Here is an 18,859-nt window from a genome sequence, read left to right as displayed (position 1 = left end):
ATAACAGAAGTTCCCCTTGGGCTCGGATCCTTGTTGAGCGCTGGGTTGGCATGTTTTGGCAACTGTTAATCTTTTGGCCTGGTCTCTCTAGAAACCCCTAGATGGAGATTTATCCAGTGACTTTATTTCAAAAACATGGTTCCACAATGTTTAGTTTAAGATTAAAAACTTCAAAATTGGGAGATTGAAGCAGAGGACCACATGCTACACAGAAGAGAAAATACAACACCCACAGATTTGTGTCTCTTTCACATGCCTCTGATCTCTGATTCCTGTCTGGGATTCTGATCTGTTCTATAAAGAAAAGAAACTGTGATAGTGCTGGGATTTTAAAGATTTATAATATATTCAATATTAATTTGTTTTTAAGACACTTTGTATTTATGTCTGAGAATCAAACATAGACATTTTGTCAGTTTTGCAGAGTTCTTTTAGTATTATTTATATACTACTATAGTATTTATTAATATTTAAAATTTTTATTCATAACTTTCATTTTAATTTTAAAGCTTGATAATCCACAGCTAGGTGTGCATTACACAATTTTAATGCATAATGTGGAGGTAAAGAAACCACCCGAGAGGAAGCGGAGATTGTTTGCCTCCGCAAAGTGCATTCAAATTGTTTAATGCACACCTAGCCGTGGATTATCCTGCTTATACCATGGTTACTTGCCAACACTGACAAGAACGGTAATCAAACTAGCTTGAACTACATGTACGTTGCGCGGTTTCAATGCACACCTTCTGGACAATCAGAATCGCGTATCTGACAGACCATGGTATACAGGTGCTGGTCATATAATTAGAATATCATCAAAAAGTTTATTTATTTCACTAATTCCATTCAAAAAGTGAAACTTGTATATTATATTAATTCATTACACACAGACTGATATATTTCAAATGTTTATTTCTTTAAATTTTATGATTATAACTGACACTAAGGAAAATCCCAAATTCAGTATCTCAGAAAATTAGAATATTACTTAAGACCAATACAAAGAAAGGATTTTTAGAAATCTTGGCCAACTGAAAAGTATGAACATGAAAAGTATGAGCATGTACAGCACTCAATACTTAGTTGGGGCTCCTTTTGCCTGAACTGCTGCAGCAATGCGGCGTGCATGGAGTCGATCAGTCTGTGGCACTGCTCAGGTGTTATGAGAGCCCAGGTTGCTCTGATAGTGGCCTTCAGCTCTTTTGCATTGTTGGGTCTGGCATTTTGCATCTTCCTCTTCACAATACCCCATAGATTTTCTATGGGGGTAAGGTCAGGCGAGTTTGCTGGCCAATTAAGAACAGGGATACCATGGTCCTTAAACCAGGTACTGGTAGCTTTGGCACTGTGTGCAGGTGCCAAGTCCTGTTGGAAAATGAAATCTGCATCTCCAAAAAGTTGGTCAGCAGCAGGAAGCATGAAGTGCTCTAAAACTTCCTGGTATACGGCTGCGTTGACCTTGGAACTCAGAAAACATAGTGGACCAACACCGGCAGATGACATGGCACCCCAAACCATCACTGACTGTGGAAACTTTACACTGGACCTCAAGCAACTTGGATTGTGTGCCTCTCCTCTCTTCCTCCAGACTCTAGGACCCTGATTTCCAAAGGAAATGCAAAATTTACTTTCATCAGAGAACATAACTTTGGACCACTCTGCAGCAGTCCAGTCCTTTTTGTCTTTAGCCCAGGCGAGACGCTTCTGAAGCTGTCTATTGTTCAAGAGTGGCTTGACACAAGGAATGCGACAGCTGAAACCCATGTCTTGCATATGTCTGTGTGTAGTGGTTCTTGAAGCACTGACTCCAGCTGCAGTCCACTCTTTGTGAATCTCCCCCACATTTTTGAATGGGTTTTGTTTCACAATCCTCTCCAGGCTTTTCTACCACATCTTTTCCTTCCCTTCACCTCTCTATTAATGTGCTTGGAGCCTCTTTTGCAATGACCTTTTGTGTCTTGCCCTCCTTGTGCAAGATGTCAATGGTCATCTTTTGGACAACTGTCAAGTCAGCAGTCTTCCCCATGGTTGTGTAGCCTACAGAACTAGACTGAGAGGCCATTTAAAGCCCTTTGCAGGTGTTTTGAGTTAATTAACTGATTAGAGTGTGGCACCAGGTGTCTTCAATATTGAACCTTTTCACAATATTCTAATTTTCTGAGATACTAAATTTGGGATTTTCCTTAGTTGTCAGTTATAATCATCAAAATTAAAAGAAATAAACATTTGAAATATATCAGTCTGTGTGTAATGAATGAATATAACATACAAGTTTCACTTTTTGAATGGATTTAGTGAAATAAATCAACTTTTTGATAATATTCTAATTATATGACCAGCACCTGTATATATTAGGGTGTAACGGTACATGTATTCATCTCAAACCATACGGTATGGATGTCATGGTTCGGTTCATGGAGTTACACGACGAATACAGTCACACCATGTCAACACCAGATGCGACCATTGTCACGTCGCATTGCACCGTAACAGCTGTCTAGACTTAACATGAGAAACCGACCATTGCAAAGCACTTGGACTACGTCAGAAATAGAACGGAGAATTTGTTGTGTTGCATTGCATCGTGCCGCATCCAGTGTAGACAATATCACTGATTATAATGGGTTCTATTGTCATTTGACGTGTTGTGTCACACCGCTTGCGTCTGGTGTAGACATTGTGTCAGTCACAGGCGATTCACACTCCAATCCAGAAGGGGGTGCACACGTTAATGCAATGCTGTTTACTACCAGTAAATAGAGCAGAAGAAGTCGCTCGATATGTTTACATGTCTATCAACCAGTGTTTCAACTATGGAAAGACATCAATGGAAGAGCTTGAGAATAATATCTCACATAGCATTATATTTACCTCAGGTAGCTATTTAGTGTCAACAGCATTTTCGTTTGCTATAGAAGGAACTATAGTTAGCCTATTCATTATATTTACTTAAACTGTTAGTAATAATATCTTGATTATTTAATGTGTTTAAATGAATTTGTCATGAAAACAAGCTATGACAGCTGCTGTGTAAATTAAATATTTAAAAAATTAATTGGAGTAAAAAAATTAACTTTATAATTAGATTTAGAAGCAAAACCTGCCTTATGTGCAATTTATGTTTTTTTTTTTTTGGAGATTAATTATCTCTAAAAATAAATAGAAACTCAGTGTTATAATTTGGGCTCTGTTGTTAATTGTAAAGTGGGAGTAAGGTCTCCCTATATAGTTTACAGCATAAGCTAAGATTTTTTTATCCTTTTAAACACAGAGACACATTTGTTAAAAAAAATAAATAAAAAAAAACACTTTAATAATAAAAAAAGCAATTTTATGTTCAGTTTTCTCTCCCTGCTGTACCGAACCTTGACTTCGAAACTGAGGTACGTACCGAACCGTCATGTTTGTGAAATGTTACACCCCTAATATATATATAATATGTATATAATTTTTTCCCCCCAATTTTTATAGTTATTTCCCAGCACTAAAATCCAGTTCACCTGATGTGTTCACCAGTTCACCAGTTCTGGCTTCTGTTGCAGTGGACATGAATGTTGGTCTGATGACTTTAAGTGTGTGGAAACATGGCTTGTTGCTTTTACAGAGCAGTATCTTTCATCTTAGAAAGAAAACACACAATTGCAACCTTCTTCTAAACCAGCCATCCCTCCAGAGGTCTTGCCCTTGAGCAATTACACTGATGAACTCCATGGCTGTGCCAAAAATGTCTTTCCCCTGCCCCTGGATTTAGTATTTAAACATCACCGGCTGCAGGATGGCCTCATCTCTGCCCATTGCCCTCTCTTCCTCCCTCACTCCCTTTGTCCCTAATGCTGGCTGGATGATGTATGAGACAGATCTGGAGTGAAAGGTCATGTCCACCAGAGAGTGTGGGCTTTAAAGAAGAGTGTGTGTTTTAGCAGCAGTGTGTGATGTGATCAGCTCTGAGGTGCAGGCAGCTGATGGAGTGATTAATAAGGGTCCATCAGTAACCCCTGGCGACAGGCGCTGCTGTGGCTGAGAGCGAGTGACCCGCTGATGCACTGTCTTTGACTGTGTGAGTGTCATCATTTCTTCCTCAGCGTAATTCATCACCGCCGTGGTCCAGACAACACATTCCCTTTCTAGACCCAAAAATCCCCGACTGAACGGAGCCCTCGAGTCCAACCCATAACCCCACTGTCCTGAAAACAACATCCTCCATTCTACCACTAAAATGAAACCCCAACATAGTTAATAACCTCTGAAACAACTGTTCCTGGCTTAACTGAAACACCCATTTCAGGCCTTGGAGCCTCTACTAATGAGCTGATGACCTGAATCAGGTGTGTTTGGCCACTTGAAAAACTCAGAATTGTTGGTCACTAGCTTAAAGGGATAGTTTGACCAAAAATGAAACTCGTGTCATCATTTACTCACCCTCAAGTAGTTCCAAGCCTGTATGAATTTCTTTGTTCTGCTGAACACAAAGAAAGATACTTGGAAAAATGTCAGTAACCAAACAGATCTCGCCCCCCATTTAATACCACAGTAGGAAAAATAAATACTATGGTAGGCAATGGGGGCGGGATCTGTTTGGTTACTGTCATTCTTCCAAATATCTTTCTTTCTGTTCAGCAGAACAAAGAAATTCATACAAGAACTACTTGAGGGTGAGTAAATGATGACAGAATTTTCATTTTTGGGTGAACTATCCCTTTAAAGGGGTGGTTACGTGGTTTTTTTCTAGGCTTGATTGTGTTTTTGGGGCACAGTATAACATGTCTTAATGCTTTGTTTTTTTGAAAACGCTGTATTTTTCATATAGGCTATTTTATCTTTATTCTACACCTCTGTTTCCACTGTCATATGAACGGCTTGTTTGACTTCCTGCTTCTATGAAGCCACTCCCTCCGACATACGCAATGTGCTCAGATTGGTTAGCAGGTTGGTAACTGGCCCAGTCTATCGTGATTCGCTGAAGCGTCTGGAAACGCCACGCCCCTTACCATCCGTTATTACACGCTTAGGTGGAAAGTAAATAAAAGCGCCTATATTGCTGCATCAAATTGAGCCGAATCAGACCCAGATGAAGAGGATAAAGCAGAACCTCTCCAATCGCGGCTTTTAAAGGACGTTTATGAATGGTATTTCATTTAGTATTTGTGTCAAAGTGTTTAGATATGCTGTCACTGCTGTTTGTTAGCTTTCAATATACAGTTTTAACCTGATTAAAGCTTTCCTGTAGTAAATACATGCCTGAGTAGTCGCATTTTTGTAAAGGTATCTTTTAATTTATAGCATGAACAACTGTTTGTCTATGAACATAGAAGTTTGTTAGTGTTTGTTGCACTAGAACTTAGCTAACTGGCTAGCAGAAACGAGTTGCTCTTTGTATATGTCCTAGATGCATTAAAAACAGCAACAGAACTATAACATTACGTTTAAAAGACATGTAAGTTACAAACAATAAAATGTACTTACAGTTTGAAGACAATAAACAGCAGCTTCTGCTTTTAAAGTAGGAACTGCTTCATCTTTCAGTAAAAGCCTTTGTGTAAATCCAGCATTTAACTCGTGTAGATTCAGGAATCTGTCTTCAGCACCGCATCCAGTGTAGAAAATATCACAGATTATAATGGGTTCTATATCTTTTGATGCGTCGCGTCGCGCAGCTCGCGTTCGGTGTAAACAACTCTTCCGCTTCCATTATGCTGCGCCACATGGCCTCGCCCACTTTGTTGCGTGTTCCTGGGGGCGTGTTTATGTTAATAGCAAGGGTTTATGATGTCACCAACCCGGGAAGAAGCTCGTTGTAGTCCAAACCGCCCATTTTAACTTTAAAAGACAATATCTCCGTTTGCATTGAACTTTCAGCGCTGTAACTTTGCAGATACTGTTTATGCTCAAGCAGCAAAATTACACACTAACTAAAGTTAAAAAAGTGAAATCGCATGTAACCACCCCTTTAAGTTATGTTTTGCATGCTGGAACCAGCATGGGTAGTGGGAGTTCTGGTGGACCACCTACACCAGCTCAGTTCTCAGAGAACAGCATGACCAGGGGTTAAATTGGGATTTGTTATGTGGGGGGGGGGGGGGGCTCTGTGGTTTCAGGCTTTCGAGGAGAGCACATGTGTATGCAAAGCCTACAAAATCTTATCAATTGACAAACTATAAAAAATAAGTCAACAGAGCCCTCTGCTATGAACAATAAATTGCAGGTCAAAATCATTCTAGATGCTGGCAGTGTGCAAATCTACATCTGATAACAGTAAAAATCTTTCTGTAGGCCTAAAGGAGAGCATATCAATACAAAATACAGGGTCGCCATTAAGCTTTGTCATGTGCTTGTCCTTTGGACAAGTAAATTGGTCACTTGTCCGAGCAAAAAGTTGCTTGCCTGGAAAAAATTGGAGTTATTTTGGTGTAAATATAATTTATTCTGAAGCTATATTCTCAACAGTGTTCCATCAGCTTTTGCATATTTATATCTGCATATTTGTGATATTTACCCCAAGGGCATTTCCGCCCCCCCTAATCTTATTACGTGCTTCATCTTTTATTTCAATTTCTTTTTACATTTGATCAATAAATTCAATAAGAAAAATAAAGCAGGGCTGTTATGAATCAAATAAAAAAAGTTACACTGAAAAATTACAATTAAATAATGTTATGATATGCTTTAAATATTTTGAATATACAAATAAGAAATGTTGGGAAATTTTAAACATGAAACCGAACCACTAGCAGGTGGCGGCAAGTGACTGTCCTAGTCATTCATTCAAACGATTCGTTCAAACGGCTGATCCATTCAAGACTGAGGCAGGTGTTTTGGAATGGGCCATTAAATCTTTATCTGAACCGATTCATTCAAAACACTGAATCATTCAGTAATAAAACGCAGTGTGTCACTGTGAGATAAACTGTGATAAACACAGAGATGTTAGTCCTGTCTGAATCAGTACATGAAATGACAGACCTCAAGTGATAAGAATAGTACCTCAAACATCATTTAGAAAACTAGTCCTGTCCGAATAGGGCTTCACAACCAGTGTTAGGTGATTCTACGTCAGTGTTATTCATCTATCATTTCCCTCTGTATATTAGCGATAAGTTATGGTTTAGGGGTAAAGATATGGTTAGGACTAAATTTTCGGTCAGCAATGTTGTTCCTGGATCAACAAAATATGTTGAACAAAGAACATGACTTATTTGGCAAAATCACGGTGACCATGTAAACATACCTAATGTTTTCATGCATTTCACTATAGACTTTGAATTTTCATTGTTGTGTACTAGATTTCAGGTTAGGCGAACCTCTGAACTCATATAGCGTGAAGACCAAGATCAATAAAGAAAAGATCAATAGAGGACCTAAATATCACAGATTTACTAAGAATCAAATAAGGATGAAACTCTTTATAGTTATTTTAAGTATCATTTATATATTACTATAGTATTTATTAATATTTTGAATTTTAATTTATAATAAATTTATATTTTTAGCTTTTGTTTTAATTTTAGTTAAGGATTTAGTATTTTTTATGTGCTTTTGTCAATAGTGTTTTTTTTAATATTTATATTTAGCTTTAATTTATTTATTTCAGTTTTAGTAATTTTAGTATACAAAGTTATTTTGGCTGCATTTACATTGAAGTCTTATTGCACAGATCCGATCTTTTGAGCATATCCGATTTATTGGCTGTTTACATTCACTTTAGACACGACTGGTATCCGATATCTGTGTTTACATTACTTCCCACCCCAAAATGATTGTCATTGATAGTTTTACATGCACATGGTTGACCCTCAGGTTTTGAATGTTTCGATTACCTGTCAGAATGGATAAGTTAACAGCTGTCACTGTAATGTAATTTCTAATCGTCTGTTTTGCAGCACGAAATCTGACTGAAAGGATATAGAACGGAAAATAAAGGTAATTTGCATTTGTTATTTTATCTACAGTCATTAGTTTTAGAATTCTGCTGTGAAATAAAGTAAGATGACATTTATTTGAATGAATTCGAGCAAGGGGGAGAGAGAGATAGAGTGAGTAGCCTACCCAGTGAAGCTTTTGAAAAAAACACAAAACACGGTGGTCTCTTGATATTCAGGTTGATATTCAGCTGCTGAATATGTGTGTGTGTGTGTGTGCGTGCACGCAGTTTCTTTCTAGGAAAAATACTTAGACACATAAAGTTCCCACCTCAATAATAAAGCTGTGAATTTTCAGTGTGAGTGCATACAGGCACGTCTGCTTCATAATACAACATAAAAAGCTACCTTTTAGTGAGCAAACGTGTCGCCCTCGCCTTGTGGTGGCTTTGGAATTCCAATGGGAATCGGATATGCGTGTTTAGACGTAGGTTGCATGTCCAGAGATCGGATATGTATCTGATTTAAAACCACATTTGGAAGTGGCTCAGATTGGATGTGAAAAAATCGGATCTCATGTGGATTTTTGTGTTTACACATGGACAACAAATTCCGATCTGTGTCAGATGTGAGCAAAAAAAAATATTTTTTGTGCCAGTGTAAATGCAGTGTTTATTCCAGTTTTATTTATTTTTTTACGTTTTTCATCTAATATTTATATTTTACTGTGGCAAGGGGGGGCGTGGTTGAGCAAACCCTGCAGCGGGGGAGAGCGTCAAGAGGCGCGGTGAGTAAGTGGGTTAAGCGCAAATAACAAACACCTGTCTCTTGTTGCAGTAATTGGCGTGGAGAGGGTATACAACGCCAGGAGAAACAGGAGCGAGTGAGAGAAGGACTGCTGGCTGCCACACTCCAGGAGTGTCGTCTGGTGCCGAAACCCGGGAGGGAAGATGGATGCCGCCACCACACCTGCGCCCTCCGCTGCACCATTTGCAGAGCTGATTACATCCCTCGCGGTCATGCAACATGACCAACACCAGGCCCTGCTGGACCTACGACATGACCAGGAGAGGCGGATTCAAGCCGTCCTCCAAGCCCAGCAGGAAGACAGCGAGAGGTTCTGGAGCTGGATGGACCTGGAGGTTCGGCTGGAAGCCACGGTCCAGCAAGCTGTGCCCGCCCATCTCCCGCTCAACAAGATGGGGCCTGAGGACGACCCGGAGGCGTTCCTTGATCTTTTCAAAAAAACGGCCGAGGTCCACGGATGTTCGCGGGACCAGTGGCCGATGCGCCTGGTCCCATTGCTCTCCGGGGAGTCCCAGGTAGCGGGTACCCGGACTCCTGCCGCAAATGGTTGCTGGCCGACGGAAGCTACATGGAGGAGATCATCGATCGAGTGGTGCTGGAGCAATTCGTCACTCGGCTTCCTAGAAGAACGGCCAAGTGGGTCCAGTTCCACCGCCCCACGTCGCTGGAGTCGGGGGCGGGGCGGGAATGGCCAGAACCACTATGCAGCTCCCCGAGTCCTGCCCAGGGACCGAGCCTCTCTTGACGCTCTCCCCCGCTGCAGGGTTCGCTAAACCACGCCCCCCTTGCCACATTTACTTTATTTCAGCTTTACTGTACTTTATTTCAATTAATTTAGTTAGTTAACAATAAGAATACTGGGAAGTTATGCATCAATAGAAATAAAACATTTACTGCACATCACCATAATCTGATAACTGCACCTCTCAATTCTGATATAGAAATTATGTAGTTATTGATTACAGACAGAAGCCCTCGAGCATGGCATCATATTCTACTGCATATATTCTGATATTTTTGTAACTTTCTCTGGGAACCTGATCTCCAACCTGAGCACCTCCTAAGCACCAACCAGATTCATTATCCAGCTTTAAGCATAAAAATTCCACTCAATAACTACAGATTTCAGTACACCCATGAATCCCTGAGAGGAACTACTTTTTTTTTTAATCTACTATACTGTAGCCTTCAAAGTTTACCCAAACTTCCCTTTAAAAGTCTTCATTCTGGTCAGGCTTCCACAAGAGTGGGAGGTAGATTCGATTCATTCAGGCACAAGGCGGTAAACAGGCGAGCATACACTGCCAATAGTTTCCATGGTGCTTCAGAACAACATTTCAAAAGGCTCAGCGTGTTTTATGAAATATGAATCATGATTCTAGGGCTTAATTCTGCTCTTCCCAGGCTCCTGGCTTCATTTCCTTCTCTCAGTAGCAATTTGAATAACCTGAGCCAGGCTAATTACCAGGGGAAATTCATTTATAGACGAGAATTAAAGAACTGCCCACATCAAATGTGCCATTTTGAAGTTCACACGACTTTGTTAACCATAATAGAGATGACAGTCCTGCCAAGAAGTCTCCACAGGCCCTGAAGACCACCTCGGAAAATGAATTTTATCCTTCAGATTTAGTGTATCAAATGTCTTTTTTGAATTCTAAAGAGTGTGCGTATGGAACAATGCGTGTGCGCGGGCACTGAGTGGCATTTGTGCCCAATCTACACACGCTGTCATTGTCCTTTTCCCTTACGCTGTCTATTTACCTTTTTTATTGCATTCCACACACGTTCTCGATCAGACCGCTTGCCTTCAAGGGTGTCCATGGTGTCTGCCATTAGAGCCAGCAGCTGCCAGGAGGAGATAAAGATTATCACAGCTCAGTTCACACAAACGCCATAACTTTTCTAAACACTGCACCTTAAAAGCTAATTAAAAATCATTTGTTGGCAGCTGATTTTTATAAGTCATTCCTCATATAATGAGGGCTTCCTTCTTGTTCCCCTTTAGGTAGTGGAAAGGGGGGAGGGGGTGGTCTTGGGTTTTTACAAGGCTAGTGGTTAGAAACTGAAACAATGTGGACAAATTGAGGAACAACACTCGTCCATCACAGGGCACAGCAGATGGGAATGTACACAGTGCTGCATGCTGAGACCCATTTAGCTGAGGGCCCAGGATGGAGGAGTAAGAGAGAGAAGGAAGGGTAAGTTAAAGAGACAGAGAACGCTGGTCACCTGCTTCACTAAGTGCTGTTAAGTAGGGTGAGATGGCTTTGTAGTGAATCCACTTTCAATATACTGTACACCACACACTCTCTTCACATAATCGCTCTCTATACTCTCTTTTCTTCTGATTTATATAAGTACATACCATTTTCAGAAGCAGCATGTGGCTCTGAACCTGTATTCACCAAGACGACAAAAAACCCGGCTCTTTTAAAGCAACAGTTACTTACATATACTTATATAGCCTACATATATGTGCTTGTATATTGTAGGTTTCTATTTACAGTAACTACTCAATTAGGTCTTTGTAATTTGTCAGTATGATTCTGGGAGGTGTGGTATTGCACCTATACAAACATCACGCTAACTAAACGCCCCGTGGCTCTCCATTCATGGCAGATTTGGTCGCAATCTCGCATACATCACGCTCTATTGATCTGGGCTAATCTCACCACTGTGGAGCGCTAATCTAGTCAAGAGGCAATTATGGTGCTTCAGCACTGTATGCCAGAATGAGATTTATGCCATCTCCTTCTTCTATTCTCTCTTTTTTCTCACTCATTTTCTCTGTTCTGTTTCATCACTTCTATATCTGCATACACAATAGTGGTTGTCTTCATTGTCTGCGCTAGTTTCTCTTTCAATCTCATAAATATTCACAACATAGCCGTGTTTTATTGCCGTGCATAATTCCAGACTTTATTAAAACAAGCTGGCCTGGTTCTGCTCTTGGGGTATGATGTTACATGATCGCTCCCTCAAAACATTGCATCAAGATTTTCTCACGGGTAAAAAGGAGGTCTATAACTTCCTGACTAATTTTTAGCACTGATTTCCTGATCTAAATATTGTATGCCTTTACGAGCACTCCAAAATGATTCAGGCTATAATATTAAATGTTGCTTGCTTGCAAAAAAATTGGATTTCCCAATTTAAATTAAATTCTCATTCACAAGCTCTCAGTTCAATTTGAATGGATTCTGATTCATTTCTGAAATACACTGATCAGGCAGGACATTATGACCAATTTTTCTAATGTGTTGGTCCCCCTTTTGCTGCCAAAACAGCCATGACCCGTCAAGGCATGGACTCCACTAGACCCCTGAAGGTGTGCTTGTGGTATCTGGCATCAAGATGTTAGCAGCAGATCCTTTAAGTCCTGGAAGTTGTGAGGTGGGGCCTCCATGAATCGGAATTGTTTGTTCAGCACATCCCTCAGATGCTCAATTGGACTGAGATTTGGGGAATTTGGAGGCCAAGTCAACACCTCAAACTCACTGTTGTGCTCCTCAAACCATTCCTGAACCATTTTTGCTTTGTAGCAGGGAGCATTATCCTGTTGAAAGATGCCACAGCCACCAGGGAATACCATTTCCATAAAAAAAGTGTACATGGTCTGCAACAATGCATAGGTAGGTGGTACGTGTTAAAGTAACATCCACATGGATGGCAGGACCCAAGGTTTCCCAGCAGAACATTGCCTAAAGCATCACACTGCCTCCGCCGACTTGCCTTCTTCCCATAGTCATCCTGGTGCCATGTGTTCCCCACATGTGATGCATTCATCCATGTGATGTAAAAGAAAACGTGATTCCATTGTTCCGTGGTCCAGTTCTGATGCTCACGTGCCCAATGTTGACACTTTTGGTGGTGGGCACCCTGACTGGTCTGCGGCTATGCAGCCCAAAACACAACAAACTGTGATGCACTGTGTATTCTGACACCTTTCTATCAGAACCAGCATTCAATTCTAGAGCAATTTGAGCTACAGTAGCTCGTCTGTTGGATCAGACCCCACAGGCCAGCCTTCGCTCCCCAATGAGCCTTAGCCGCCCATGACCCTTTCGCCGGTTCACCACTGTTCCTTCCTTGGTCCACTTTGATAGATACTGACCACTGCAGACCAGGAACACCCCAGAAGAGCTGCAATTCTGGAGACGTTCTGACCAAGTTGTCTAGCCATCACAGTTTGGCCCTTATCAGACTCACTCAAATCCTTACGTCTTATCCTTTTCCTGCTTCTAACACATCAAATTTGAGGACAAAATATTCACTTGCTGCCTAATATATGCCACCCACTAACAGGTGCTGTGATGAAGAGATAATCAGTGTTATTCCCTTCACCTGTAGGTGTATTTGCAGATAACAACAGAAAAAATGGACGACGCGCCAGGCGCAAGGTCCAAAAGTCTCTTAATGAGTAATGGGTGTGTTTTGGGCATAATTCCTTGTGTGTGTAACAAGCAGAGTGTGTGCACGTTGTGCACCCGCATATAGGCACATATTACTAACGCGCCCTTTAAATAACAAAAAAATAAAATAAAAAATACTAGTACTCATCTCTTCTGTGAGCCATTGTCTGTATCCTGCTAGCTTGTACTATTCTGAACAATGTCTGAAACATATTACTAACACTTCTTGGGCCCTATCATACAGTATACAGCTAGTTTCAGCCCAACGTGGTTGTCATTTTCACGTCCAGTGCCCAAATTGTTTAAATGGCCCATGGGTGTGCGCCATTGACCAACTGAAACCTGGTCTAAAGTAAATGCTGCAGTCTATTTCAGTTGCCTCAAAATAGCAACACGCCAACAATACCCTTAAACACACCTCGTTTTCAGACCAGCACACCCATGGGCCATTTAAACAATTTGGGCACTGGACGTGAAAATGACAACTGCGTTGGGCTGAAACTAGCTGTATACTGTATGATAGGGCCCAAGAAGTGTTAGTAATATGTTTCAGACATTGTTCAGAATAGTACAAGCTAGCAAGATACAGTAAATTGCTCACGGAAGAGATGAGTACTAGATGAGAACTATTTCTTGAATATTGTCAGGGATTTGGCTGGGGAAGCTGGGAAGATCATTCCACCAGCAAGAAACAGTGAATAAAAAGTGATTTTGTGCCTCTCTGTGATGGTACCACAAGGTGCCACTTACAGTACTTACTGACAGCAGGCTTCTGGTGGGGAAGCCTCCATTTTTCAGAAATCAGACTAGACTGGTCACACTGTACATTTTTGAGTGACTAAAGAGAACCAGCTCATAAGAGAGTCTGTGAATCGGACTCTGCATGGGCTCTACCAACTTGTGTAGAGCCCAGTGAGAGCAGTTACCATCAAAAACTGTTCTCAGATCAGTGTTAAATGTGCCTAGGATGGTCCAGAGCTATCAAGAGATCTACATAAGTAGCTCAGTCTGTTCACAGCAAGGGGAACACTTAAATAGCAATAAAAAGAAATAAAAGAATGATCTCTATGTAAATGTGCATTTAGACTAAATTCCCACTTCAGACTGATCTGAATCCGATAGAGGATGTTTATAATCCTTTGATTTCATTTCATTCTTGTATTTTTCAGTGCATGCACACTCCAGGGATCGCCACCGCATCTCATTCCAGCTGTCTGCTTCCTCCACCTGTACTTGGAGAGGAAGCTTGGCCCTGTGCAGCAGTTTATCTGCATATTATGAATGCCTTTTGGAGGAACATTCGTTTGAAGTTGGAGATGAGGAGAATAGCTTTGTTTTCATGTAACCTTTTTTTTCTTTCATCGAATGACATTAAGAAGCACAAGAGAAATGTAAAAATCGGCATCCAAGAATTCGCTACAGGAATTTTTCACCCCAATAAAATAAACAATCCTGCCATTAGAGGATACAAACACATGAAACTCTTATCACTTTCTCTTTCATGGAAAACAAAAGGAGTTATTAATAGGAGAATGCTCATGCTGCTCTTGTTCATACAATGAAAGTGAATGGTCACCATGGCTTAAAGAGATTTTTAGTTATTAACAGCTTAAATTTAAGTTTCTCTCACAAAGTTATTGTATGACTTCAGAAGACTTGGAATATAGCATTGTATGCCCTTGTGAAAGAGAAGTGCACTTTAGCATTCTTTTAAAAAGAGTACTTAATATACATTAAAATAATATACTTGTAAGTTTGTACTGAATGTTATATTTATGGGCACTGAAGTTGCAACTTATTTAAGGGATACTTAACAATCGACTCCACAATGGTGAGACAAAGAACCACCCAATGCTTTAATAAACAGCGACTTTACCTCATTGGTAATATATACCGAGTAATATAATGTAGCGATTCAGTATCAAAGCTAATTTATTAATATATATATATATATATATACAATATACAATTTATATATATATATATATATATATATATATATACACACACCAATTTTATGATGCCTTATAATGCTTTTTTGACACTTTTGGAGCTCCTGTTCCCTATTCACTTTCATTGTATGGAAAATACCATCATCGACATTTTTCAAAATCAAAAATCTTTAAAGTCACCATGAAATCACACTTGACAATTCATATTTTTATGGAATATTGCAGTATTTAATATAAATGATTATCTGTGCACATCTTTTTTTTAATTATTGAAAAAATAGCAAACAATCCAACAATCTAATCAGTTCCTGATGGACAAAATAAATTCCCATCCCACAGTTTTCCTGTCTGAGACAATAGGGAAGAAAAGAAGATCTCAATTTCCGTTTCATGATGACTTTAATACAGTGAGGGGAGAAGGAAAAAGTAACTGACTCACCAGCTGTGTGTCAGAAGGACTGATGTCCTGCAGATAGGGTGCGACCGCCAGCTCAGCCAGTGTGTACTGTAGTACATGTGAATGCTCTCTGAACCTATTCAGCTGTCCCAGGACACTAGCATACTGAAGCCTCTCTATGAGTCCAGATCCTGTGGAAAAGTCCACCTAGCCACCCACAAAACACATGCTCATTTATACAAGTAATTTGAACGTAGATGTATAAAAACACATTTACAGATTTTTTTTGCCACTAGTGGCACCAAATGGAATTTCAATGTTCTTGTTTGAGTAGACCGTGTAGGCCCAACACTGGCTCAACCAATGGCGTGAGTTTGGAGCGGGACTACTTGCTTTTTGACCAATGACAGACGGAGGAGAGTTTGAAAATCCCCCCCCCTTTTCATTTTTGGGTGACTATATTACAGAAAACATTTGACTGAAAAGGTGTTACATTCATTCAGCCTAACCAAAGACAAATCACACAACTCGTATTAGGACTCTCAAGACAAATGCCATGCATCGCTTTGACTTCCACATGAAAAGCTGTATATAATGTCACAGAAGGGATTAATGGTGCCTGAATGTGTTTTTATTGGGTTGTGAGTGTACAAGTGTGCTTCTGTCATGTTTCCTTGATGCCCTGAGTTGTGCTGTATGTAAATGAAGTCATTATAAATTGAAAAGGGGACGCTGACCTTTTCCACAGAGAGTAACAATACAAAGAAGAAGAACAAACACTTTTAAAAAGTGTCAGCATACGGCGCTTTTGTTTGAAACTGACAGCTCCCAGTGCCAAAGCGTCCCTCAGAGCCGTTTCACACACACCGCGTCAGTGCTACAAAAGCAACTCCATGTTCCCTGATGATTCATTATGTCAAATACCTTTTGGCATCATGTGTTACACACATTCTTCTCATGCTGAAACTTGACAAAATGCTACATAATGTTGGAAGTCAAGTTGAAAAACTGCTGTTCTTCTGTTATTTTGTTGTACGCTCAACTCCACCCCCCATCCCAAGGTCGCCTCTTTACTGGTTTCCCCTGCGGACCGTTTTTGGCCTGTCGAGGTTGCTTGACTAAATGATGCTGCTCCTCCACTCCATGCCTTTCTAGACTCCTTTTATATTGTGTGAGCTCTGTTACACTCTAGTGTCATTCATCCACTTTATGGTTATTTTTATTACCAACACATATCCTCCAGCAGGTATCATTTTTCACCACTACTGTCAGTTTTTTGGGAATTTTTATTTTTATTTTTTTATCACAACTGTTTACTTTCCATAAGCCAAGCAGAGGAAACAGTGAGCTGGTTAGAGAGAAAGAAGTAGGAAACAAGAATAGTGTGTTCATTGCTCTTATTTAAAGGTGCCCTAGAACCAGTTTTTACAAGATGTAATAATAGTCTAAGGTCTCCCCTGAATGTGTCTGGGAAGTTTCAGCTCAAAATACCCCATAGATTTTTTTTTATGAATTTTTTTAACTGCCTATTTTGGGGCATCATTAACTATGCACCGATTCAGGCTGCGGCCCCTTTAATTCTCATGCTCCCTGCCCCTCGAGCTCTCGATATTACAGTGCATTTACAAAGTTCACACAGCTAATATAACCCTCAAATGGATCTTTACAAGATGTTCGTCATGCATGCTGCATGCATGCGTCAGATCATGTGAATATAGTATTTATTTGGATGTTAAAGTTTTATTCTGAATGAGTTTGATGGTGCTCCGTGGCTTAAGCTAACATTACACACTGTTGGAGAGATTTATAAAGAATGAAGTTGTGTTTATGAATTATACAGACTGCAAGTGTTTAAAAATGAAAATAGCGACGGCTCTCTTGTCTCTGTGAATACAGTAATAAACAATGGTAACTTTAACCACATTTAACAGTACATTAGCAACATGCTAACGAAACATAAAGACAATTTACAAATATCACTAAAAATATCATGGATCATGTCAGTTATTATTGCTCCATCTGCCATTTTTCGCTATTGTTCTTGCTTGCTTACCTAGTCTGATGATTCAGCTGTGCAGATCCAGACGTTAATACTGGCTGCTCTTGTGTAATGCCTTGATCATGGGCTGGCATATGAAAATATTGGGGTCAAACATATTAATGATCCCGGCTGTTACATAACAGTCAGTGTTATGTTGAGATTTGCCTGTTCTTCGGAGGTCTTTTAAACAAATGAGATTTACACAAGAAGGAGGAAACAATGGAGTTTTGAATTTTTAATGTAATTTTTGGATATGCTGATCAATAAATCAATTTAATCACAATTATTTTTTCACTTGAATTTATGCATCAACTACTGCAATAGTAGAATTATCACATTTTATTTTATATTAAGTAAATTAAATAAATAAATTCAATAATAATTTTATTATTAATGAGAGTGCTGTTCATTCACTCCCTTCACCTACATTTCCTGCCGAAGACTCAAACCTGCGGGTTACAAGTCCAACTCTCTAACCATTAGGCCACAACTTCCTGATGTTAATTATAAATAATTTTCTAATATTTTATGTTTATATCATCCTATATTTTACTGTGTACATACACTCTTTCTGGACATGGATACAGTGTAGCTGTCATTTCAGAAACTTTTATATATGAAATAAATCCTAAAATGCCCTGGGATAATTTAATATTGATGTACAGTACTTCATAATTTATATATTTGTATGATTCTGAGAGTCAGCAAAGGAGCGTGTGTGTGGATCCAGAACAGAAATCCGCTGTACTGTTTGACAGCTTGAGTTCTTCATTCTCAGAATAAATGTGTTGCAACAAATTTCATCATAGTGAGATGAAATCAACTCTGTGTTTTAATCGAGAGCTGATGGCTGTTCTCGGCTAGAGAATAACTGACTAATGTAATTTAGCGTTATGTCTGGGCCAATCAAACATTTGCTGTTGCTGCTCTAATTCAATCTCTGTCTTCTGAAATAAACACCCTGAGAGTTCAGTCTCCAAATGAAATGAAAACTTCATCTTTGGGCATGTTTGTGTCTCCAGTAGACCATTGTGAGGTTGGAGAAAGATTGTAATTATTAGTGGAATGTGGCAGGGATACTGACAGCGCTGGCTTGTTAGACAGAAAGTGTATATAATTAGTTGTGTTAGCTAAGGCAAGAATCACTAACACTATTGCTCATACTTGGATAAGTGATTTGAACAAACTCCTAACCCAATATATTAACTTTGTACATATATCTTCCTGCTCTGTGCTACAGATATGAATGATACATCAAATTGTGAGTCTTGCTGAACTGATGCTATTACTTTTCTAAGTGTTCAGACCATTTTTATCTGGTGGACGATGCAACAAACAGAAAACCAATCTCATATACTAAGTACTAAGTACTACTAAGTACCACCTATTAT

The 18,859-nt window shown here is 39.7% G+C and overlaps 1 protein-coding gene across 1 annotated transcript in view; it reads right to left on the bottom strand.

The window, feature by feature from the left end:
* Positions 1-9,622: 9,622 nt before the first annotated feature.
* The window catches only part of LOC137021260 (spermatogenesis-associated protein 16-like), an 83,495-nt gene continuing 74,258 nt past the window's right edge, over positions 9,623-18,859 (bottom strand). Inside the window, exons 8-10 of the mRNA XM_067387540.1 lie at positions 15,470-15,634; positions 10,428-10,511; positions 9,623-9,751 (exon numbers count right to left, since the gene is read on the bottom strand). Coding sequence (XP_067243641.1) covers positions 9,623-9,751; positions 10,428-10,511; positions 15,470-15,634 — 378 coding nt within the window. The remainder of the gene's footprint in view (positions 9,752-10,427; positions 10,512-15,469; positions 15,635-18,859) is intronic.

Source organism: Chanodichthys erythropterus, chromosome 6, assembly GCF_024489055.1.
Source record: "Chanodichthys erythropterus isolate Z2021 chromosome 6, ASM2448905v1, whole genome shotgun sequence".
Taxonomy (NCBI): domain Eukaryota; kingdom Metazoa; phylum Chordata; class Actinopteri; order Cypriniformes; family Xenocyprididae; genus Chanodichthys; species Chanodichthys erythropterus.
Note: the sequence above shows the minus strand (reverse complement) of the source record. Positions and strands in the feature narration are given on the sequence as shown.